Source organism: Symphodus melops (assembly GCF_947650265.1).
Source record: "Symphodus melops genome assembly, chromosome: 22".
Classification (NCBI taxonomy): Eukaryota; Metazoa; Chordata; class Actinopteri; order Labriformes; family Labridae; genus Symphodus; species Symphodus melops.
Genome location: NC_136712.1, coordinates 19,873,972 through 19,893,117, shown reverse-complemented (window position 1 = coordinate 19,893,117; position 19,146 = coordinate 19,873,972). Strand labels below are relative to the sequence as shown.

Sequence of the window (19,146 nt, the reverse complement as noted above, 5' to 3'; positions counted from 1 at the left end):
ATACTTCACTGTACAAACACACAGACACTTTACACACACAAATACACATCCATGACTGTACACACAGAGATACACTGTTTGTAGTCACATTTATTCACATTAACAAGCCAATCAGATTCATGAAGCAGCTGCAACAGTGACCACCTCTGACTTCCCACTGCTCTGATCCACACAGGAGACATGCAGTGAGCCGTCCCTGAAACACACAAAGGTAATCAGGGTCAGGTGGATGAGGTGTATTTAGTGTAATTCTGTGTGTGTGTGTTTGTGCGTTACCTCTTCATGGTGAGCACAGTGTCCACGTTGTGTTCCTCTGACGGCTGCAGGTCTCTCAGGACAATCTGAATATTCAACACAAACCAATAACGAGATCTGATATTTATCGCCTCATTGTTCACAACGTCATGAAACAAACAAACAAACACATCCTGTCAGGATGACGAACACAACTTCCTGCTACAGAAGTACCTGAGTGTAGGTGTGTTGTTGTTGTACCTGAGTGTAGGTGTGTTGTTGTGGTACCTGAGTGTAGGTGTGTTGTTGTACCTGAGTGTAGGTGTGTTGTTGTACCTGAGTGTAGGTGTGTTGTTGTTGTGCCTGAGTGTAGGTGTGTTGTTGTGGTACCTGAGTGTAGGTGTGTTGTTGTACCTGAGTGTAGGTGTGTTGTTGTACCTGAGTGTAGGTGTGTTGTTGTTGTGCCTGAGTGTAGGTGTGTTGTTGTTGTACCTGAGTGTAGGTGTGTTGTTGTACCTGAGTGTAGGTGTGTTGTTGTACCTGAGTGTAGGTGTGTTGTTGTTGTACCTGAGTGTAGGTGTGTTGTTGTACCTGAGTGTAGGTGTGTTGTTGTTGTACCTGAGTGTAGGTGTGTTGTTGTTGTACCTGAGTGTAGGTGTGTTGTTGTTGTACCTGAGTGTAGGTGTGTTGTTGTACCCGAGTGTAGGTGTGTTGTTGTACCTGAGTGTAGGTGTGTTGTTGTTGTACCTGAGTGTAGGTGTGTTGTTGTTGTACCTGAGTGTAGGTGTGTTGTTGTACCTGAGTGTAGGTGTGTTGTTGTTGTACCTGAGTGTAGGTGTGTTGTTGTTGTACCTGAGTGTAGGTGTGTTGTTGTTGTTGTACCTGAGTGTAGGTGTGTTGTTGTTGTTGTACCTGAGTGTAGGTGTGTTGTTGTTGTACCTGAGTGTAGGTGTGTTGTTGTACCTGAGTGTAGGTGTGTTGTTGTTGTACCTGAGTGTAGGTGTGTTGTTGTACCTGAGTGTAGGTGTGTTGTTGTTGTTGTACCTGAGTGTAGGTGTGTTGTTGTTGTACCTGAGTGTAGGTGTGTTGTTGTACCTGAGTGTAGGTGTGTTGTTGTACCTGAGTGTAGGTGTGTTGTTGTACCTGAGTGTAGGTGTGTTGTTGTTGTTGTACCTGTGTGTAGGTGTGTTGTTGTACCTGAGTGTAGGTGTGTTGTTGTTGTTGTACCTGAGTGTAGGTGTGTTGTTGTTGTTGTACCTGAGTGTAGGTGTGTTGTTGTTGTACCTGAGTGTAGGTGTGTTGTTGTTGTTGTACCTGAGTGTAGGTGTGTTGTTGTTGTTGTACCTGAGTGTAGGTGTGTTGTTGTACCTGAGTGTAGGTGTGTTGTTGTTGTACCTGAGTGTAGGTGTGTTGTTGTTGTACCTGAGTGTAGGTGTGTTGTTGTTGTACCTGAGTGTAGGTGTGTTGTTGTACCTGAGTGTAGGTGTGTTGTTGTACCTGAGTGTAGGTGTGTTGTTGTACCTGAGTGTAGGTGTGTTGTTGTTGTACCTGAGTGTAGGTGTGTTGTTGTACCTGAGTGTAGGTGTGTTGTTGTACCTGAGTGTAGGTGTGTTGTTGTTGTTGTACCTGAGTGTAGGTGTGTTGTTGTTGTACCTGAGTGTAGGTGTGTTGTTGTACCTGAGTGTAGGTGTGTTGTTGTTGTACCTGAGTGTAGGTGTGTTGTTGTTGTACCTGAGTGTAGGTGTGTTGTTGTACCTGAGTGTAGGTGTGTTGTTGTTGTACCTGAGTGTAGGTGTGTTGTTGTTGTACCTGAGTGTAGGTGTGTTGTTGTTGTTGTACCTGAGTGTAGGTGTGTTGTTGTACCTGAGTGTAGGTGTGTTGTTGTTGTACCTGAGTGTAGGTGTGTTGTTGTACCTGAGTGTAGGTGTGTTGTTGTACCTGAGTGTAGGTGTGTTGTTGTTGTACCTGAGTGTAGGTGTGTTGTTGTTGTTGTACCTGAGTGTAGGTGTGTTGTTGTTGTACCTGAGTGTAGGTGTGTTGTTGTTGTTGTACCTGAGTGTAGGTGTGTTGTTGTTGTTGTACCTGAGTGTAGGTGTGTTGTTGTTGTTGTTGTACCTGAGTGTAGGTGTGTTGTTGTACCTGAGTGTAGGTGTGTTGTTGTTGTTGTACCTGAGTGTAGGTGTGTTGTTGTTGTACTTGAGTGTAGGTGTGTTGTTGTTGTACCTGAGTGTAGGTGTGTTGTTGTTGTTGTACCTGAGTGTAGGTGTGTTGTTGTACCTGAGTGTAGGTGTGTTGTTGTACCTGAGTGTAGGTGTGTTGTTGTTGTACCTGAGTGTAGGTGTGTTGTTGTTGTACCTGAGTGTAGGTGTGTTGTTGTTGTTGTACCTGAGTGTAGGTGTGTTGTTGTACCTGAGTGTAGGTGTGTTGTTGTGGTACCTGAGTGTAGGTGTGTTGTTGTGGTACCTGAGTGTAGGTGTGTTGTTGTACCTGAGTGTAGGTGTGTTGTTGTTGTACCTGAGTGTAGGTGTGTTGTTGTTGTACCTGAGTGTAGGTGTGTTGTTGTACCTGAGTGTAGGTGTGTTGTTGTGGTACCTGAGTGTAGGTGTGTTGTTGTGGTACCTGAGTGTAGGTGTGTTGTTGTACCTGAGTGTAGGTGTGTTGTTGTGGTACCTGAGTGTAGGTGTGTTGTTGTACCTGAGTGTAGGTGTGTTGTTGTACCTGAGTGTAGGTGTGTTGTTGTTGTACCTGAGTGTAGGTGTGTTGTTGTTGTACCTGAGTGTAGGTGTGTTGTTGTACCTGAGTGTAGGTGTGTTGTTGTGGTACCTGAGTGTAGGTGTGTTGTTGTACCTGAGTGTAGGTGTGTTGTTGTTGTACCTGAGTGTAGGTGTGTTGTTGTACCTGAGTGTAGGTGTGTTGTTGTACCTGAGTGAGCTTCTCTGGTTGTCTGGAGACTAATCTCTGGTAGATCCCCACACAGAGGGAGGACAGCGCCCCCCCTCCCCTCAGGACATGATGTCTGCGTGCAGGAAGGGGCGTGCCAGAGGGGAGGAGCACAGTGAACACCTCTGCTCCAGATTCATCGAGCTCCTGCAGCCCCCGAGACACAATAAAAAAAAAGTCTGAATAAAGAGCTTGTGAAGACTTAATGCTGAGATCAGGACATTTGAAAAAAGATAAGTCACACAGGTTAATAAATAAATATTGTGGATTCATTTTGAACAGGTTACCTTCAGCAGGATGTCAGTAGCAGAGACGTCAACAGTGACAGACTCCTCTTCAGGTCTTAGCCCGTCCCTGCCCACCAGTAACCCCGCCTGCAGGGCTGCGCCCACAGCGATGACCTCATCAGGAGGTGCCGAGCTCAGTAGCTCTACGTCCGGAAACATTTCCCTGATCATCTGCTGGAGGCGAGGGATCCGGGCTGAGCCACCGCACAGGACCACCTTCAAAAACAACCACACGACAACTTATCAACAACAACATCAACATTCAATATTTAGTCACCAATAACAACAACAACTTTAACACCATTTTCATCACCAACATCATCCACAACTATTTTATCATCAACATCAAACTAAGACAACAAAAACCTGTAGCAACTATTTTCACACAAAAATCCTCAATAAAAACAAAAAGACTAAATAACCAACAATAAGCTTCGACCTCACCAATAACAACATAATCGTCGTCATCTCAGAAGCTCGAGTTTAAAAATGTCTTCACTTTGATTCATACTGGAAACAAACAAAGGTCAATCAGAAACACATTATTGGGCATGAATAATAAAGGATTTACCTTGTTAATGTCTGTGGTGGACAGTCCCGCCACGTCCAGAAGGGCCCTGATTGGCTGGATGCTCTTGTTAAACAGTGTTGAGCACAGCAGCTCAAAGCGAGCTCTGAGGAAACACAACCATCATCAAAACTTCCACTAAAGGTACAATATGTAGAATTGCATATATTTTTAGTTGAGTACTTGCATCACCTCAAATATTCATAACTGTATAGTTGTAACGAGACTTGTCTTGTAGGCGGCCGCCATGATAGACAAAATGTTGCTCATGTTCAAGGGAACACTGGATGTTACGTCAAAGACTACTTCATAAGCTAGCATTAGCTGCTACGTTATCTCTACATGTACTGCTCTGATTAAAATGTAATTTATACTTTCACGCAGAACACAGATCTGCAGTGTATGAATGGATGAGTTAATACTGCAGCAGCCTCTACCATCAGTGTGTGAATGTGTTTGAATGGATGAGTTCATACTGATGGACTCTTTACTCTGCAGCAGCCTCTACCATCAGTGTGTGAATGTGTCTGAATGGATGAGTTCATACTGATGGACTCTTTACTCTGCAGCAGCCTCTACCATCAGTGTGTGAATGTGTATGAATGGATGAGTTCATACTGATGGACTCTGCAGCAGCCTCTACCATCAGTGTGTGAATGTGTGTGAATGGATGAGTTAATACTGATGGACTCTTTACTCTGCAGCAGCCTCTACCATCAGTGTGTGAATGTGTATGAATGGATGAGTTCATACTGATGGACTCTGCAGCAGCCTCTACCATCAGTGTGTGAATGTGTGTGAATGGATGAGTTAATACTGATGGACTCTTTACTCTGCAGCAGCCTCTACCATCAGTGTGTGAATGTGTATGAATGGATGAGTTCATACTGATGGACTCTGCAGCAGCCTCTACCATCAGTGTGTGAATGTGTCGGTGTGACCTGTGGTGTAAAAGTGCTCTGAGTTTTAAAAGCACTAGAACGTAACGAGCTGAAGTTCATTTACTTTATAAATATTTATAACAGTTTTGGGCTGCATAACATTGGAATATGTGATATATATATATATATATATATATATATATATATATTGTTCCTTCCTCGCACACACTACCTGTCTTGACTCCATGTCCTTAAGAACAACAAATCAAGCCAGAAATCTTGGTGTGATTATGGACTCAGACCTCAAATTCAACAACCACATTAAGATGGTAACAAAATCAGCTTATTACCATCTGAAAAATATTGCAAGAATCAAAGGTTTTCTGACCAAACAGGATTCAGAGAAACTTGTTCATGCTTTTATTTTCAGCAGGCTGGATTATTGTAACGGTGTGTTTACAGGCCTTAGTAAAAAATCAGTCCGACAGCTGCAGCTGATCCAGAACGCAGCAGCCAGAGTCCTCACCAACACAAAGAGGGTGGAGCACATTACACCTGTGCTTCAAACACTGCACTGGCTGCCTGTGTGTCAGAGACTTTAAAATCTTACTACTGGTCTATAAAGCAATAAATGGTCTTGGCCCTAAGTACATGTCAGACCTAGAATATAAAAGATCCAGACCGCTCAGGTCCTCAGGAAGAGGTTTACTCAGTGTTCCCAGAGTCAGAACCAAACAAGGTGAAGCAGCGTTTAGTCACTACGCTCCTCACCTGTGGAACAAACTCCCTGAACACCTGAGGACTGCTGCCACACTCAACTCCTTTAAATCAGGCCTTAAAACTTTGTTATTCACTCTTTACATTAGAAATATACTGTCTGCCTTACTGCAACACATTCTTCCTTTTTTAATAGTTTTAACAGGGTTAGGGTTATCCAGTATTTTTACTTTCTTCCCTCTTTTAATGATGTATGATCTTTCTTTTGCCCTGTTTATTTTATCTGATTTATTGCTTGTTTTTTTATATACATTTCTGCACTGTGTGAACTAACCCTAACCCTTGTGTCTGAACAGTGCTATATAAATAAACTAGCCTGTCCTTACATGTGCTACCTGTCCTCTACCTGTCCTTACATGTGCTACCTGTCCTCTACCTGTCCTTACATGTGCTACCTGTCCTCTACCTGTCCTCTACCTGTCCTTACATGTGCTACCTGTCCTCTACCTGTCCTCTACCTGTCCTCTACCTGTCCTTACATGTGCTACCTGTCCTCTACCTGTCCTCTACCTGTTAAAGCTCAAATAAACTTCTTGTTGTCACGTCTGTATAAGCAAACCGCTGTATTGCAAACGTTTACGTTCACATAGTTGCCTTTGCATACGTGTCTAACTCTAAATGAACTTCTGTCTTGCCAGCTGTTGAAGAATGGATGTTTGTCTCTGTGTAACAGCAACACCACAGAATACAGATGTGGGAGGTGATGAACTGAAACACTTGTTTTCAAATCTTTCCGCCACAGTTGTCCTCTGCTATCGTCACTTCCTATCACCATGAAACACTGCCCCTGCTGGTTGGATGCGTATCGCAGGATACGTGAGGACGACGTCACCAATAAGAGGCGTTAACAGCACGTTGGCGTTATGTCACCAATAAGAGGAGTTAACAGCACGTTAGCGTTACGTCACCAATAAGAGGCGTTAACAGCACGTTAGCGTTACGTCACCAATAAGAGGAGTTAACAGCACGTTAGCGTTACGTCACCAATAAGAGGAGTTAACAGCACGTTAGCGTTACGTCACCAATAAGAGGCGTTAACAGCACGTTGGCGTTATGTCACCAATAAGAGGCGTTAACAGCACGTTAGCGTTACGTCACCAATAAGAGGCGTTAACAGCACGTTAGCGTTACGTCACCAATAAGAGGAGTTAACAGCACGTTAGCGTTACGTCACCAATAACAGCAGTTAACAGCACGTTGGCGTTATGTCACCAATAAGAGGCGTTAACAGCACGTTGGCGTTATGTCACCAATAAGAGGCGTTAACAGCACGTTGGCGTTACGTCACCAATAAGAGGCGTTAACAGCACGTTAGCGTTATGTCACCAATAAGAGGCGTTAACAGCACGTTAGCGTTACGTCACCAATAAGAGGCGTTAACAGCACGTTAGCGTTATGTCACCAATAAGAGGCGTTAACAGCACGTTAGCGTTATGTCACCAATAAGAGGCGTTAACAGCACGTTGGCGTTATGTCACCAATAAGAGGCGTTAACAGCACGTTAGCGTTACGTCACCAATAACAGCAGTTAACAGCACGTTGGCGTTATGTCACCAATAAGAGGCGTTAACAGCACGTTGGCGTTACGTCACCAATAAGAGGAGTTAACAGCACGTTGGCGTTACGTCACCAATAAGAGGAGTTAACAGCACGTTAGCGTTATGTCACCAATAAGAGGAGTTAACAGCACGTTGGCGTTACGTCACCAATAAGAGGAGTTAACAGCACGTTGGCGTTACGTCACCAATAAGAGGAGTTAACAGCACGTTGGCGTTACGTCACCAATAAGAGGAGTTAACAGCACGTTGGCGTTACGTCACCAATAAGAGGCGTTAACAGCACGTTGGCGTTACGTCACCAATAAGAGGCGTTAACAGCACGTTGGCGTTACGTCACCAATAAGAGGAGTTAACAGCACGTTGGCGTTACGTCACCAATAAGAGGCGTTAACAGCACGTTAGCGTTACGTCACCAATAAGAGGAGTTAACAGCACGTTAGCGTTACGTCACCAATAAGAGGCGTTAACAGCACGTTAGCGTTACGTCACCAATAACAGCAGTTAACAGCACGTTAGCGTTACGTCACCAATAAGAGGAGTTAACAGCACGTTAGCGTTACGTCACCAATAAGAGGCGTTAACAGCACGTTAGCGTTACGTCACCAATAAGAGGCGTTAACAGCACGTTGGCGTTACGTCACCAATAAGAGGAGTTAACAGCACGTTGGCGTTACGTCACCAATAAGAGGAGTTAACAGCACGTTAGCGTTATGTCACCAATAAGAGGAGTTAACAGCACGTTGGCGTTACGTCACCAATAAGAGGCGTTAACAGCACGTTGGCGTTATGTCACCAATAAGAGGAGTTAACAGCACGTTGGCGTTACGTCACCAATAAGAGGAGTTAACAGCACGTTGGCGTTACGTCACCAATAAGAGGAGTTAACAGCACGTTAGCGTTATGTCACCAATAAGAGGAGTTAACAGCACGTTGGCGTTATGTCACCAATAAGAGGAGTTAACAGCACGTTGGCGTTACGTCACCAATAAGAGGAGTTAACAGCACGTTAGCGTTACGTCACCAATAAGAGGAGTTAACAGCACGTTAGCGTTACGTCACCAATAACAGCAGTTAACAGCACGTTAGCGTTACGTCACCAATAACAGCAGTTAACAGCACGTTAGCGTTACGTCACCAATAAGAGGCGTTAACAGCACGTTAGCGTTACGTCACCAATAACAGCAGTTAACAGCACGTTGGCGTTACGTCACCAATAACAGCAGTTAACAGCACGTTAGCGTTATGTCACCAATAAGAGGCGTTAACAGCACGTTAGCGTTACGTCACCAATAAGAGGAGTTAACAGCACGTTAGCGTTATGTCACCAATAAGAGGCGTTAACAGCACGTTAGCGTTACGTCACCAATAAGAGGAGTTAACAGCACGTTAGCGTTACGTCACCAATAAGAGGCGTTAACAGCACGTTAGCGTTACGTCACCAATAAGAGGCGTTAACAGCACGTTAGCGTTACGTCACCAATAAGAGGCGTTAACAGCACGTTAGCGTTACGTCACCAATAAGAGGCGTTAACAGCACGTTAGCGTTACGTCACCAATAAGAGGCGTTAACAGCACGTTAGCGTTACGTCACCAATAAGAGGAGTTAACAGCACGTTAGCGTTATGTCACCAATAAGAGGCGTTAACAGCACGTTAGCGTTACGTCACCAATAAGAGGCGTTAACAGCACGTTAGCGTTACGTCACCAATAAGAGCAGTTAACAGCACGTTAGCGTTACGTCACCAATAAGAGGCGTTAACAGCACGTTAGCGTTACGTCACCAATAAGAGGCGTTAACAGCACGTTAGCGTTACGTCACCAATAAGAGGCGTTAACAGCACGTTAGCGTTACCTGGAGACGCTGCAGTCGAAGTCGATGCCGTCATGTAGTGAATCAACGAAACAGTTGGCTGATCCCAGAGAAGAGAGAGAGTGTTTGGCCATGTCAGCTCCGCTCATCAGCTTCAACATGGCTCGAACGTTAGCGCTGACATCGTGTTTAAACGTTCTGCAACAAACACACTGATAAATAACAACACTATACATGGAAACAATCAATAATCAATACATTAAACAATTACGCCTCAGTTTAACTTATTTATGCTCCTAGTTCTGATCCAGGTTTCTGTCTGGTCTACATGAGTCCAGTTCTGATCCAGGTTTCTGTCTGGTCTACATGAGTCCAGTTCTGATCCAGGTTTCTGTCTGTTCTACATGAGTCTGGTTCTGGTCCAGGTTTCTGTCTGTTCTACATGAGTCTAGTTCTGATCCAGGTTTCTGTCTGTTCTACATGAGTCTAGTTCTGATCCAGGTTTCTGTCTGTTCTACATGAGTCTAGTTCTGATCCAGGTTTCTGTCTGTTCTACATGAGTCTAGTTCTGATCCAGGTTTCTGTCTGTTCTACATGAGTCTAGTTCTGATCCAGGTTTCTGTCTGTTCTACATGAGTCTGGTTCTGATCCAGGTTTCTGTCTGTTCTACATGAGTCTGGTTCTGATACACATGTATGAACAACAACAAACGATAATGTGAGCCGCACCGTTTGAACTCTGCGGCGAGGTGCTGAGCGAGCGCCTGTGTGAAGCTCTCTCCTCCGATGCTGTGATCAGTATGAGTGTTGAGAACACGGAACATTCCTCCATTCACCTGCAGAACCGTCACACTGAGGGAAGTCCCACCCAGCTTCCAGACCAGAACATGACTGAGAACACAAAACATAAAACACAGATCAGAGAACATTGAACACAGATCAGAGAACGTTAAACAGATTGGAGAATGTAGAACACAGATCAGACAATGTAGAACAGAGATCAGACAATGTAGAACATAGATCAGCGAACATTGAACACAGATCAGAGAATGTAGAACACAGATCAGACAATGTAGAACACAGATCAGAGAACGTTAAACAGATCAGACAATGTAGAACACAGATCAGACAATGTAGAACACAGATCAGAGAACGTAGAACACAGATCAGAGAACGTTAAACAGATCAGAGAATGTAGAACACAGATCAGACAATGTAGAACACAGAACAGAGAACGTTAAACAGATCAGACAATGTAGAACACAGAACAGAGAACGTTAAACAGATCAGACAATGTAGAACACAGATCAGACTAGAGCTGAAACGATTCCTCGAATAATTCGATTACAAAAATTCATCGAGGAATTTTCGCTGCCTCGAGGCTTCGTTAAGTTTTTTTTTTTTTGCGTCATCAAAACTTTGGTATGAGTATAAAACATGTTTAATGTAGCTGCAGCTACCTGCTCCTCTCTCTGACACACAGACACTTCAGCGCTAACACGCACACGCGCACACACACACGCGAGCGCAGCGCGCCCCTTTTAACTTTTAGTCAGCACACAGTTGATCCGTGATCCATACGACCCAGTCGGGAACACGTGATCCGGTCAAACAGTCGGCTTTTCTCCGTTGTAGCGATTCAGCTGTACTGACATCATTCATTCATCAACTAGTTCATTCATTCACCAATCCAGCCGTTCACGCCCACCTAGCACCAATCATCCAATAACGCACGATTTAAAACCACCCCTCCAAACACTCGCGTTCAGGACTATCGAAGAGACACACCTCAAACCAGTTAAAAACTAAAGTACTCTTACCTGCTTGCGGAAGTATCTGATGTAAAAACCTTTGATCGCTGCCTCTTGGTAAGAGCTAAAAGAAAGTTAGCATCCATAACATTCCGTCCGTTAACGTTCTCTGTTTAAACTCGTACTTTTAAAACCTCCGCAGAATAACGAGCTTCATCACAGCCGTGTCATCCCTGACATCTCAGACTCTACTGACGGGAGGTACAGTGACTTCTTATTTAGTTAAAAAAGATTCTGTGTGTTTCAAAAAGTCACATTGTTGTTTTCCGGGTTGTTCGTAGGGTGGGAATCCGTGGTAAAACCCGGACTGGATCTTTTATTCAGTGGATCGGAAAGGAATGACTGAACGGGTGGTGGAATATGGAATGGATTGTCCTCATGGAATTTCAAAATACAAAAACTGAAAAATGAACTAGTGTCTGTTGTATATATTTATTGTAAAATTGTTTTCAACCTGTTGTTTATGCATGTTTGTTGTGCGGGTTAATATATATATTGGTTCAAGTTTAACATATTGTAGCGATCAGCCAATCGCAGGGGCTGGATGCTGCAAAGCATTATGGGTGTTCGGGACTTTGGTGTGAACCATGAGTGTTTGGGGTATTGATGTGAATGACCTCCTGCTGTTGGCAATGTAGTAAGTTGTTGTTGTTGATGTTCTGTCTAAATAAAAACACCTGCTTAGGGTAGTGTGCATTGGCTGAGACCAAAGCTCGCTTTTTAGTCATTCTTCCACGCAGCTCGCCACATTGGTGTCAGAAGTGGGATGGCGACACCGAGAAGAACCGAGACAGAAACCCTGGAGATCGAGCAAGCGATGAAGCAAAGAGCGACTGCCCTCCGAGAATTGGCGAACCTGAAGAGAGAGCTTGCCAGCGAGGGAGATGACGCTCAGCGGCTTCGTCGCCGCCTGGAGGTTGGGAGGAGCAGCGCGGCCACAGCCATGCCGCCGGCAGATGATCCTCCAGATGGCTCCAGCGCGCCGCGGCCTCCTCGCCCCCTGGAGGCCGGGAGGGTGACTACAGCTGATGCCGTGACGGCTCATTGTTACACCTTGCCGGAGATCAACGCCCATCGTCGCCCTCCCCCGTCATCGATCACAGGAGGTCCAACACAACCCGTGGTGGCGCCGAAGTCCCCAGTCAAGCTGCCACGATATAACGGGACAACGCCGTTGGCGCCATACCTCTCTCAAGTCCAACTAGCAGCGTTGCATAGTGGCTGGAACAACGAGGAAGCGGCCACCCACCTGGCTCTGGCGCTGGAAGGGAAGGCAGTTCAAGTGCTCCTTGACCTCACCCTAGCACAACAGCGAGACCTCAGCAACCTGACCACAGCTCTGCAGATGCGGTTTGGACAGCAGCGCTCCACGTATCACCGCAGAGACCAGCTGGCCAGTCGTCACCGATGGGGAGGAGAAAGCCTGGGCAACTTCGCCGCAGATGTGCAGCTGTATGCCCAACAAGGTTACCCCCACTTCGATAGAGCTGCCCAGGAGGAGCTGGCCCTGCACGCCTTCCTACGGGGGCTCACGCCTGAGAGACTGCGCCAGCATGTTCACCTGGCTATTCCCCGTTCCCTCACCGAGGCGCTGCATGAAGCTGAACGAGCTGAGAGGGTGCTCTCCACACAGCCTACGCGACCTGCTCCACGACCACTTGTCAACACGGCTGACTATAATGAGGGGGAGGAGGAAGAAGTCCACCGAGTCATGCGGCGCCAGAGAAGGTCCCCACGCTTCCGGCGGCCGCCACGCTCCGTGAACCGCTGCTACCGGTGCGACGAGCCTGGTCACATCGCACGCAACTGCCCGGCTCCTGCTCCGAAAACCAGCTAGGGGGGGAAGCTACCGCGGAGTGGCCTAGTGAGGGGACCGCCACTCCAGCATCCAATTCCCCTCCAAGGCAGATGTACACTGGTGGGCCGTTGTGGCCACACGAAAGGACTGTACCTGAACTGCCAACTTGATGGTCAAACCTGCTCCGCCCTGATAGACACGGGGTCAACCATTTCCTTGGTGAGACCAGGCGTCCTCCCTGACACCACAGGTCCACCTTGGACCCCCACCAGCACCCAGCTGATGACGGTGACCGGAGAAAAGGCTAGCATGGAGGGGAAGAGGCTGTTGACGATCCGGGCTGGAGACCAGGAGGTGGTGCACGAGTTCTGGCTTGCCAATATCCGGGACCCGTGTATCATCGGCCTGGACCTGCTGAGCCGCTGGGGAGCCCAAGTCGACGTGGTGAAGAGGACCGTCACCCTAGGCAAAGAGACTGTGGAGCTCCAGTCTGGGCGGAAGAGGAAGCGCCAGCCAGGGGGACACCGTCGGTCAGCTGCAACTCAGCGGAGCCAGGCAGTCCAGAAGGCGGCGGCTGCCTGCCCTATCAGCGATGGAGAGGGGTGGCTCACGCTGCCCGCTGAGCAGTTGAGGGAACAGCAGGAGAATGAGGCCTGCACCGCCCAGAAGGGACCAACCCAGCGCTCTTGCACCCCGCTGGAACCTGAGATCGCCAGCGGGAAAGAAATGGACTACTTCGGCAGACGGAGGGAGCGTCTGCATGTGGGGCATGACTACACCCGCCAGGCCCAGGCGAACTCGGGTGTCCGGCGGAAGAGGGCCCATGACACCCGCTACAAAGGACGGGCCTTTGCAGCCGGGGACAAGGCGTGGGTGTACTGCCCTGTCCGCAAGAAGAGACTCTCCCCATATCACCCTCTTTCACCACCTGCTGCTAATGAGGGAGGTGAGGACAGCATCCCACGCCCTGACTCTCCACCTGGACCGGCTCCTGATGGTCCTACACGGTCCGCGCGCCGCCGGAGGCGGCCTGGACGCTTGAGGGACTTTGTTTTGGGTGATGGGGTCGCCGGGGACGACTGACCCCTCAGGTGGGGGCTATGTAGCGATCAGCCAATCGCAGGGGCTGGATGCTGCAAAGCATTATGGGTGTTCGGGACTTTGGTGTGAACCATGAGTGTTTGGGGTATTGATGTGAATGACCTCCTGCTGTAGTAAGTTGTTGTTGTTGATGTTCTGTCTAAATAAAAGCACCTGCTTAGGGTAGTGTGCATTGGCTGAGACCAAAGCTCGCTTTTTAGTCATTCTTCCACGCAGCTCGCCACAATATTATTTGTCAGACTGACTCTGACTGGCACCCCTTCTTTTAAGACAAGACCCGTTACATAAGTGGCACCCCAGACTAAAAAACGACCACACCCTGGTGTTTAAAAAAAACAAAAAAAACAAACAAACAACAAACAAACAAACGAACAATTAAAATAAAAATTAAAAATCAATCGTGGAAGACATACCAAATGGAAAATAAGGATTTGGGACAACAAGAGGACTTGTATCCCGGAAATGCACAAACAAATATGTCACTCCTGGACATGGACTTTACAGGAGATTTTCCACTGATACAGCCACTGATGGACAACAACATGGAAAAAAAAGTGGATGAGTGTCAAAGAAATCAAGAACAAAGAGATGGCATGTTTATGCAGTTGAAGATGGAACAACAAGCTCATAATACAAAAATCTTGGACATCCTATCTGAACTCAAACAAGCATTCAGTGGGATGCAGGAGCAAGGGCAGCTGGAAATGAAGAGTTCCTTGCAGCAGCATACAGAATATCTTCAGACTCAATTCACGGATGCTATCAAATGGAGGCTTAAACATCACCATACAGAGATGCTGAAGGAGGTAAACCAGATTTTGTGTCCCATGAACCAGAATATGGATCAGATACAAAATGAATTTCTGCAGTGCTCCCAGCGCCTGGTGAATATAGCTACTCATATGGCTACAATGACAAGTCAATCACTCCATGTGTCCGCACTGGCTGATGCTTCAGTACAGACTGGTCCAAGTATTGCTCAAGACACATGCCCAGCTATAAACCCCTATCAAAATGCTGCTTTGGCTCCACGAGAACGCTTGCAGTCAACCATGCAGGTTCAAATCAATGATTGTGAATTATCTTCACCAAACGACTCTCCTATAGCAACGGACGTGTGTGGCAGATTCATGGCTAAATGTCCTATCAAACTCCAGTTTCCTACATTTGGGAGGATGGAGGACAACCCAGATCCTTTGTTATATTTGGAGAGATGCAAAGATTTTATGGACATAAATCCACTTACGGCTGAGGAGTTAATGGTAACACTCAGGAATGTGCTGTATGGTACAGCAAGAGACTGGTGGGATGTGACTCGGGCTAATACACGATCCTGGACAGATTTTGAATCCAGTTTCCTCTCTGCTTTCCTATCAGAGGATTATGAGGATGAATTGGCAGAGAGAGTGCGTACCCGAGTTCAAAGAGAAGATGAAGGTATCAGGGACTTCGCAAACACGGAGAGATACTCTCTCCGTGTTTGCAGCGAACATAACGATAGCAACGTTCTCACAGTCTCTGTCATAGACACGTCTATGGTCTCTGTAGTCTCAGCTAACGTAACGATAGCAACGTCCTCTCACAGTCTCTGTCATAGACACGTCTATGGTCTCTGTAGTCTCAGCTAACATAAGGATAGCAACGTCCTCTCACAGTCTCTGTCATAGACACGTCTATGGTCTCTGTAGTCTCAGCTAACGTAACGATAGCAACGTTCTCACAGTCTCTGTCATAGACACGTCTATGGTCTCTGTAGTCTCAGCTAACGTAACGATAGCAGCGTCCTCTCACAGTCTCCGTCACAGACACGTCTATGGTCTCTGTAGTCTCAGCTAACGTAACAATAGCAACGTCCTCTCACAGTCTCTGTCATAGACACGTCTATGGTCTCTGTAGTCTCAGCTAACATAAGGATAGCAACGTCCTCTCACAGTCTCTGTCATAGACACGTCTCTGGTCTCTGTAGTCTCAGCTAACATAACGATAGCAGCGTCCTCTCACAGTCTCCGTCATAGACGCGTCTATGGTCTCTGTAGTCTGCAGCTAACATAACGATAGCAACGTCCTCTCACAGTCTCTGTCATAGACTCGTCTATGGTCTCTGTAGTCTCAGCTAACATAACGATAGCAGCGTCCTCTCACAGTCTCTGTCATAGACGCGTCTCTGGTCTCTGTAGTCTCAGCTAACATAACGATAGCAACGTCCCCTCACAGTCTCTGTCATAGACACGTCTATGGTCTCTGTAGTCTCAGCTAACATAACGATAGCAACGTCCCCTCACAGTCTCTGTCATAGACACGTCTATGGTCTCTTTAGTCTCAGCTAACATAACGATAGCAGCGTCCTCTCACAGTCTCTGTCACAGACACGTCTCTGGTCTCTGTAGTCTGTGAGTGCGCTGCAGGAGCAGACAGAGATACACTTTTAACAATATACAGGCTGATTATATTAAATGTCTGACGTCTTCAAAGTTAAATCAACACAGAACTTGTTTGTGGAATAATAATTTAGCAAATATATATTTAAAGTTTCTCAATCTCCTAATCTGACAATGATTGATTCTGTGATTGATTCAACAGAACATAATGCTTTCTCTATTAAATGTACTGTAACAGATGTGTCGGCTACACAAAACACTATTTGTTATTTCAGCCATTAAAACATGTTTGGCCTGTATTTTTCATCTACCTGCCACCTTGACCAGTGAATCAGAAAGTTTATTTGGGACCCTGTCAGTAATATGGTGAGTGTCAGCAGCTGTAGAGCAGAGGTGGTTGGCTGTAACAAGCAGGCGTTTCCATGGTAACTGCAAAGAAGCAGGTTTGTAGGGACGACCCGAGACGAGTTAAAACTTAATTAAGCAAAAGTATGATTTATTAGATTACTCGATTAATCGACAGGATATTCGATAGAATACTCGATTACTAAAATATTCGATAGCTGCAGCTCTAGATCAGACAATGTAGAACACAGATCAGAGAACGTTGAACACAGATCAGAAAAAAATAGATCAGAGAACATAGATCAGAGAACGTAGAACACAGATCAGGGAACATAGATCAGAGAACATAGAACACAGATCAGGGAACATAGATCAGAGAACATAGATCAGAGAACACAGAACACAGATAAGACAATGTAGAACATAGATCAGAGAACGTTGAACAGATCAGAGAATGTAGAACACAGATCAGGGAACATAGATCAGAACACAGAACACAGATAAGACAATGTAGAACATAGATCAGAGAACATAGGTCAGAGAACACAGATAAGACAATGTAGAACATAGATCAGAGAACATAGGTCAGAGAACACAGATAAGACAATGTAGAACATAGATCAGAAGCCCCTCAAGAACCGGGGCAGAAGGACGAATATACACATTTTCGGACTACTACTATGTGAGGTTTTGAATGACTCTGCAGGGGTCTTCTACCACCACAACAAACTTTTGGACTCCACCGGCTGATCAGCAACAAGAGAATATTAAAATCAACAAGTAGAGGAGTCAGAATGATTCAGAATATAGTAAGTTACGTTTATAGCTGGCAGGAGGCTTTTATGGCCCAGGATGGGTTGATGTGGTTCTTATATTTGGTAGTGGAGCCCTAATTCCACAGTATGCATTTTTATTGTTTTATGAAGTCCTACATTTAAAATGGGTGAAATCACTATATAAAGTCTAAGTGTATGGTTGACATGGTTTGTATTGGAGAGTTAAGGTTACGTTGACGAGCTGCTCCTCAGTATTGTGGATCAGTGTCCTCTAAGGTTTACATCAAGAGGAGGGGTATGCATTTCAGTTAGGGAGATGCTAATGTTAGGGGGGGGGGGGGTAGGCCATTTAATGTGCGTTTGTGTGAGGGTATGTTTGTTTGTTTTTATGCTTGCACAATTTTCATTACAATTAAGATGTGATGGTACCAGATGCTGGAATAGATATTTATGGGGGAGATGATGCAGAAGAGTAGTTTGGATGTAGTTCCATTTCAAAGACCATACAGGACGGTTTGTTATTGTTCAAGGTAACATGTCACAGAAACCAAATCTTATGAATATTTATGGCCTAATGATGATAGGCCTGCTTTCTTTGAGTGTGGCTGCGTTGGATGGATGGTATTAGAAGTGAGGATTTTAACTGTGTCTTGGACCCAGTTTTGGATCGGTCTACCCAAACGGATACTGCTCATGTGCGAACTACAAAAGTACTCCTAAACTATATACAAGACTTAAAACTAACTGAAGTTTGGAGAACACACAATCCAAACGAGAGTGAATGCTATCTGTAGATGCATGTCAAGCATTTGACAGCACAGAATGGGGCTAGGGTGAAATGTTTCTTAAATGGATTCGTTTACGATAGCTAGCTAAAAATAACATCTCAAAACGCTTTAATTTACATCGGTCAACCAGACAGGGCTGTCCCCATTACTCTTTACTTTAGCAATAGAACCCTTGGCCACTGCGGTGAGAGAGCACGTAGGAATATCAGGAGTTAACATCGGGGGGGGGGGAGAGATCATATCATATCATTATATGCTGATGACATCATATCTTTCATGACAAATTTAAAAAATAGCACCCCTAATTTGATGACGGTGATTGAAAGCTTTGGAGAGTTTTCGGGATATAAAATTAACAACTCTAATTCAGTGTTAATGTTTCTTAATGAAGAAAGAAAAGCACCCAAAGTCAACTCTCCATTTCTAACTATTGAAGGCTTTAAGTATTAGGGTGTCAAAATCTCCCCAGCTCTTACTCAGATTTACCTTTGTTTATTTATATTCTTCAGATGTTAAAACACTGAAAAGATGTACAAAAAAATCCCTTCCAAAGAAATAAAATCACAGTTTTGCATATTACATATAAACATGTGGGTGATTTGCCCCCATTGTCCAGATTTTCTCCTCTTTGGGGTAATGAGAAGTTTATAGCGGGTAGGAAGGACGGTGGATTTCAGCTATGGGATGTAAAAGGTATTCAGAAAGTGGGAGATCTCTATGTGGGTGGAGTTTTGCTTTCTTTTGATCAATTATATGAGCGGTATCTAAAAAACATTTCTCTATATATTTACAGTTAAAAAACTTTATTTCATCATGTTTTAATGTCCGATTCTAAAGAGTCAGCATCAGATGAACTAAATGCACGGAGAAGTGATATTGGAGAAGATATCGAGGAAACAGGAATGAACCAAAAACTGACAATACAAGATTAAAATTACTTAAATACAAATGGTTGACAAGAACGTATATAACTCCTGTCAAACTTCATCATGTGTCGTCTAATATTCCAGATGTTTGTACTAAATGTGTTAGTGAGAAGGGAACTCTTCTGTCTATGGAAGCGTCCAAAGATTCAGCATGTTGTGAAGCGTCTG

The 19,146-nt window shown here is 45.3% G+C and overlaps 1 protein-coding gene across 1 annotated transcript in view; it reads right to left on the bottom strand.

Moving 5' to 3' along the window:
* Positions 1–71: 71 nt before the first annotated feature.
* The window catches only part of hspa14 (heat shock protein 14), a 27,071-nt gene continuing 7,996 nt past the window's right edge, over positions 72–19,146 (bottom strand). The window contains exons 8-14 of the mRNA XM_079334915.1: positions 9,785–9,946; positions 9,099–9,254; positions 4,033–4,135; positions 3,462–3,677; positions 3,157–3,321; positions 277–341; positions 72–196 (exon numbers count right to left, since the gene is read on the bottom strand). Of these exons, the coding sequence (XP_079191041.1) occupies positions 118–196; positions 277–341; positions 3,157–3,321; positions 3,462–3,677; positions 4,033–4,135; positions 9,099–9,254; positions 9,785–9,946 (946 nt within the window). The 3' untranslated portion in view covers positions 72–117. The remainder of the gene's footprint in view (positions 197–276; positions 342–3,156; positions 3,322–3,461; positions 3,678–4,032; positions 4,136–9,098; positions 9,255–9,784; positions 9,947–19,146) is intronic.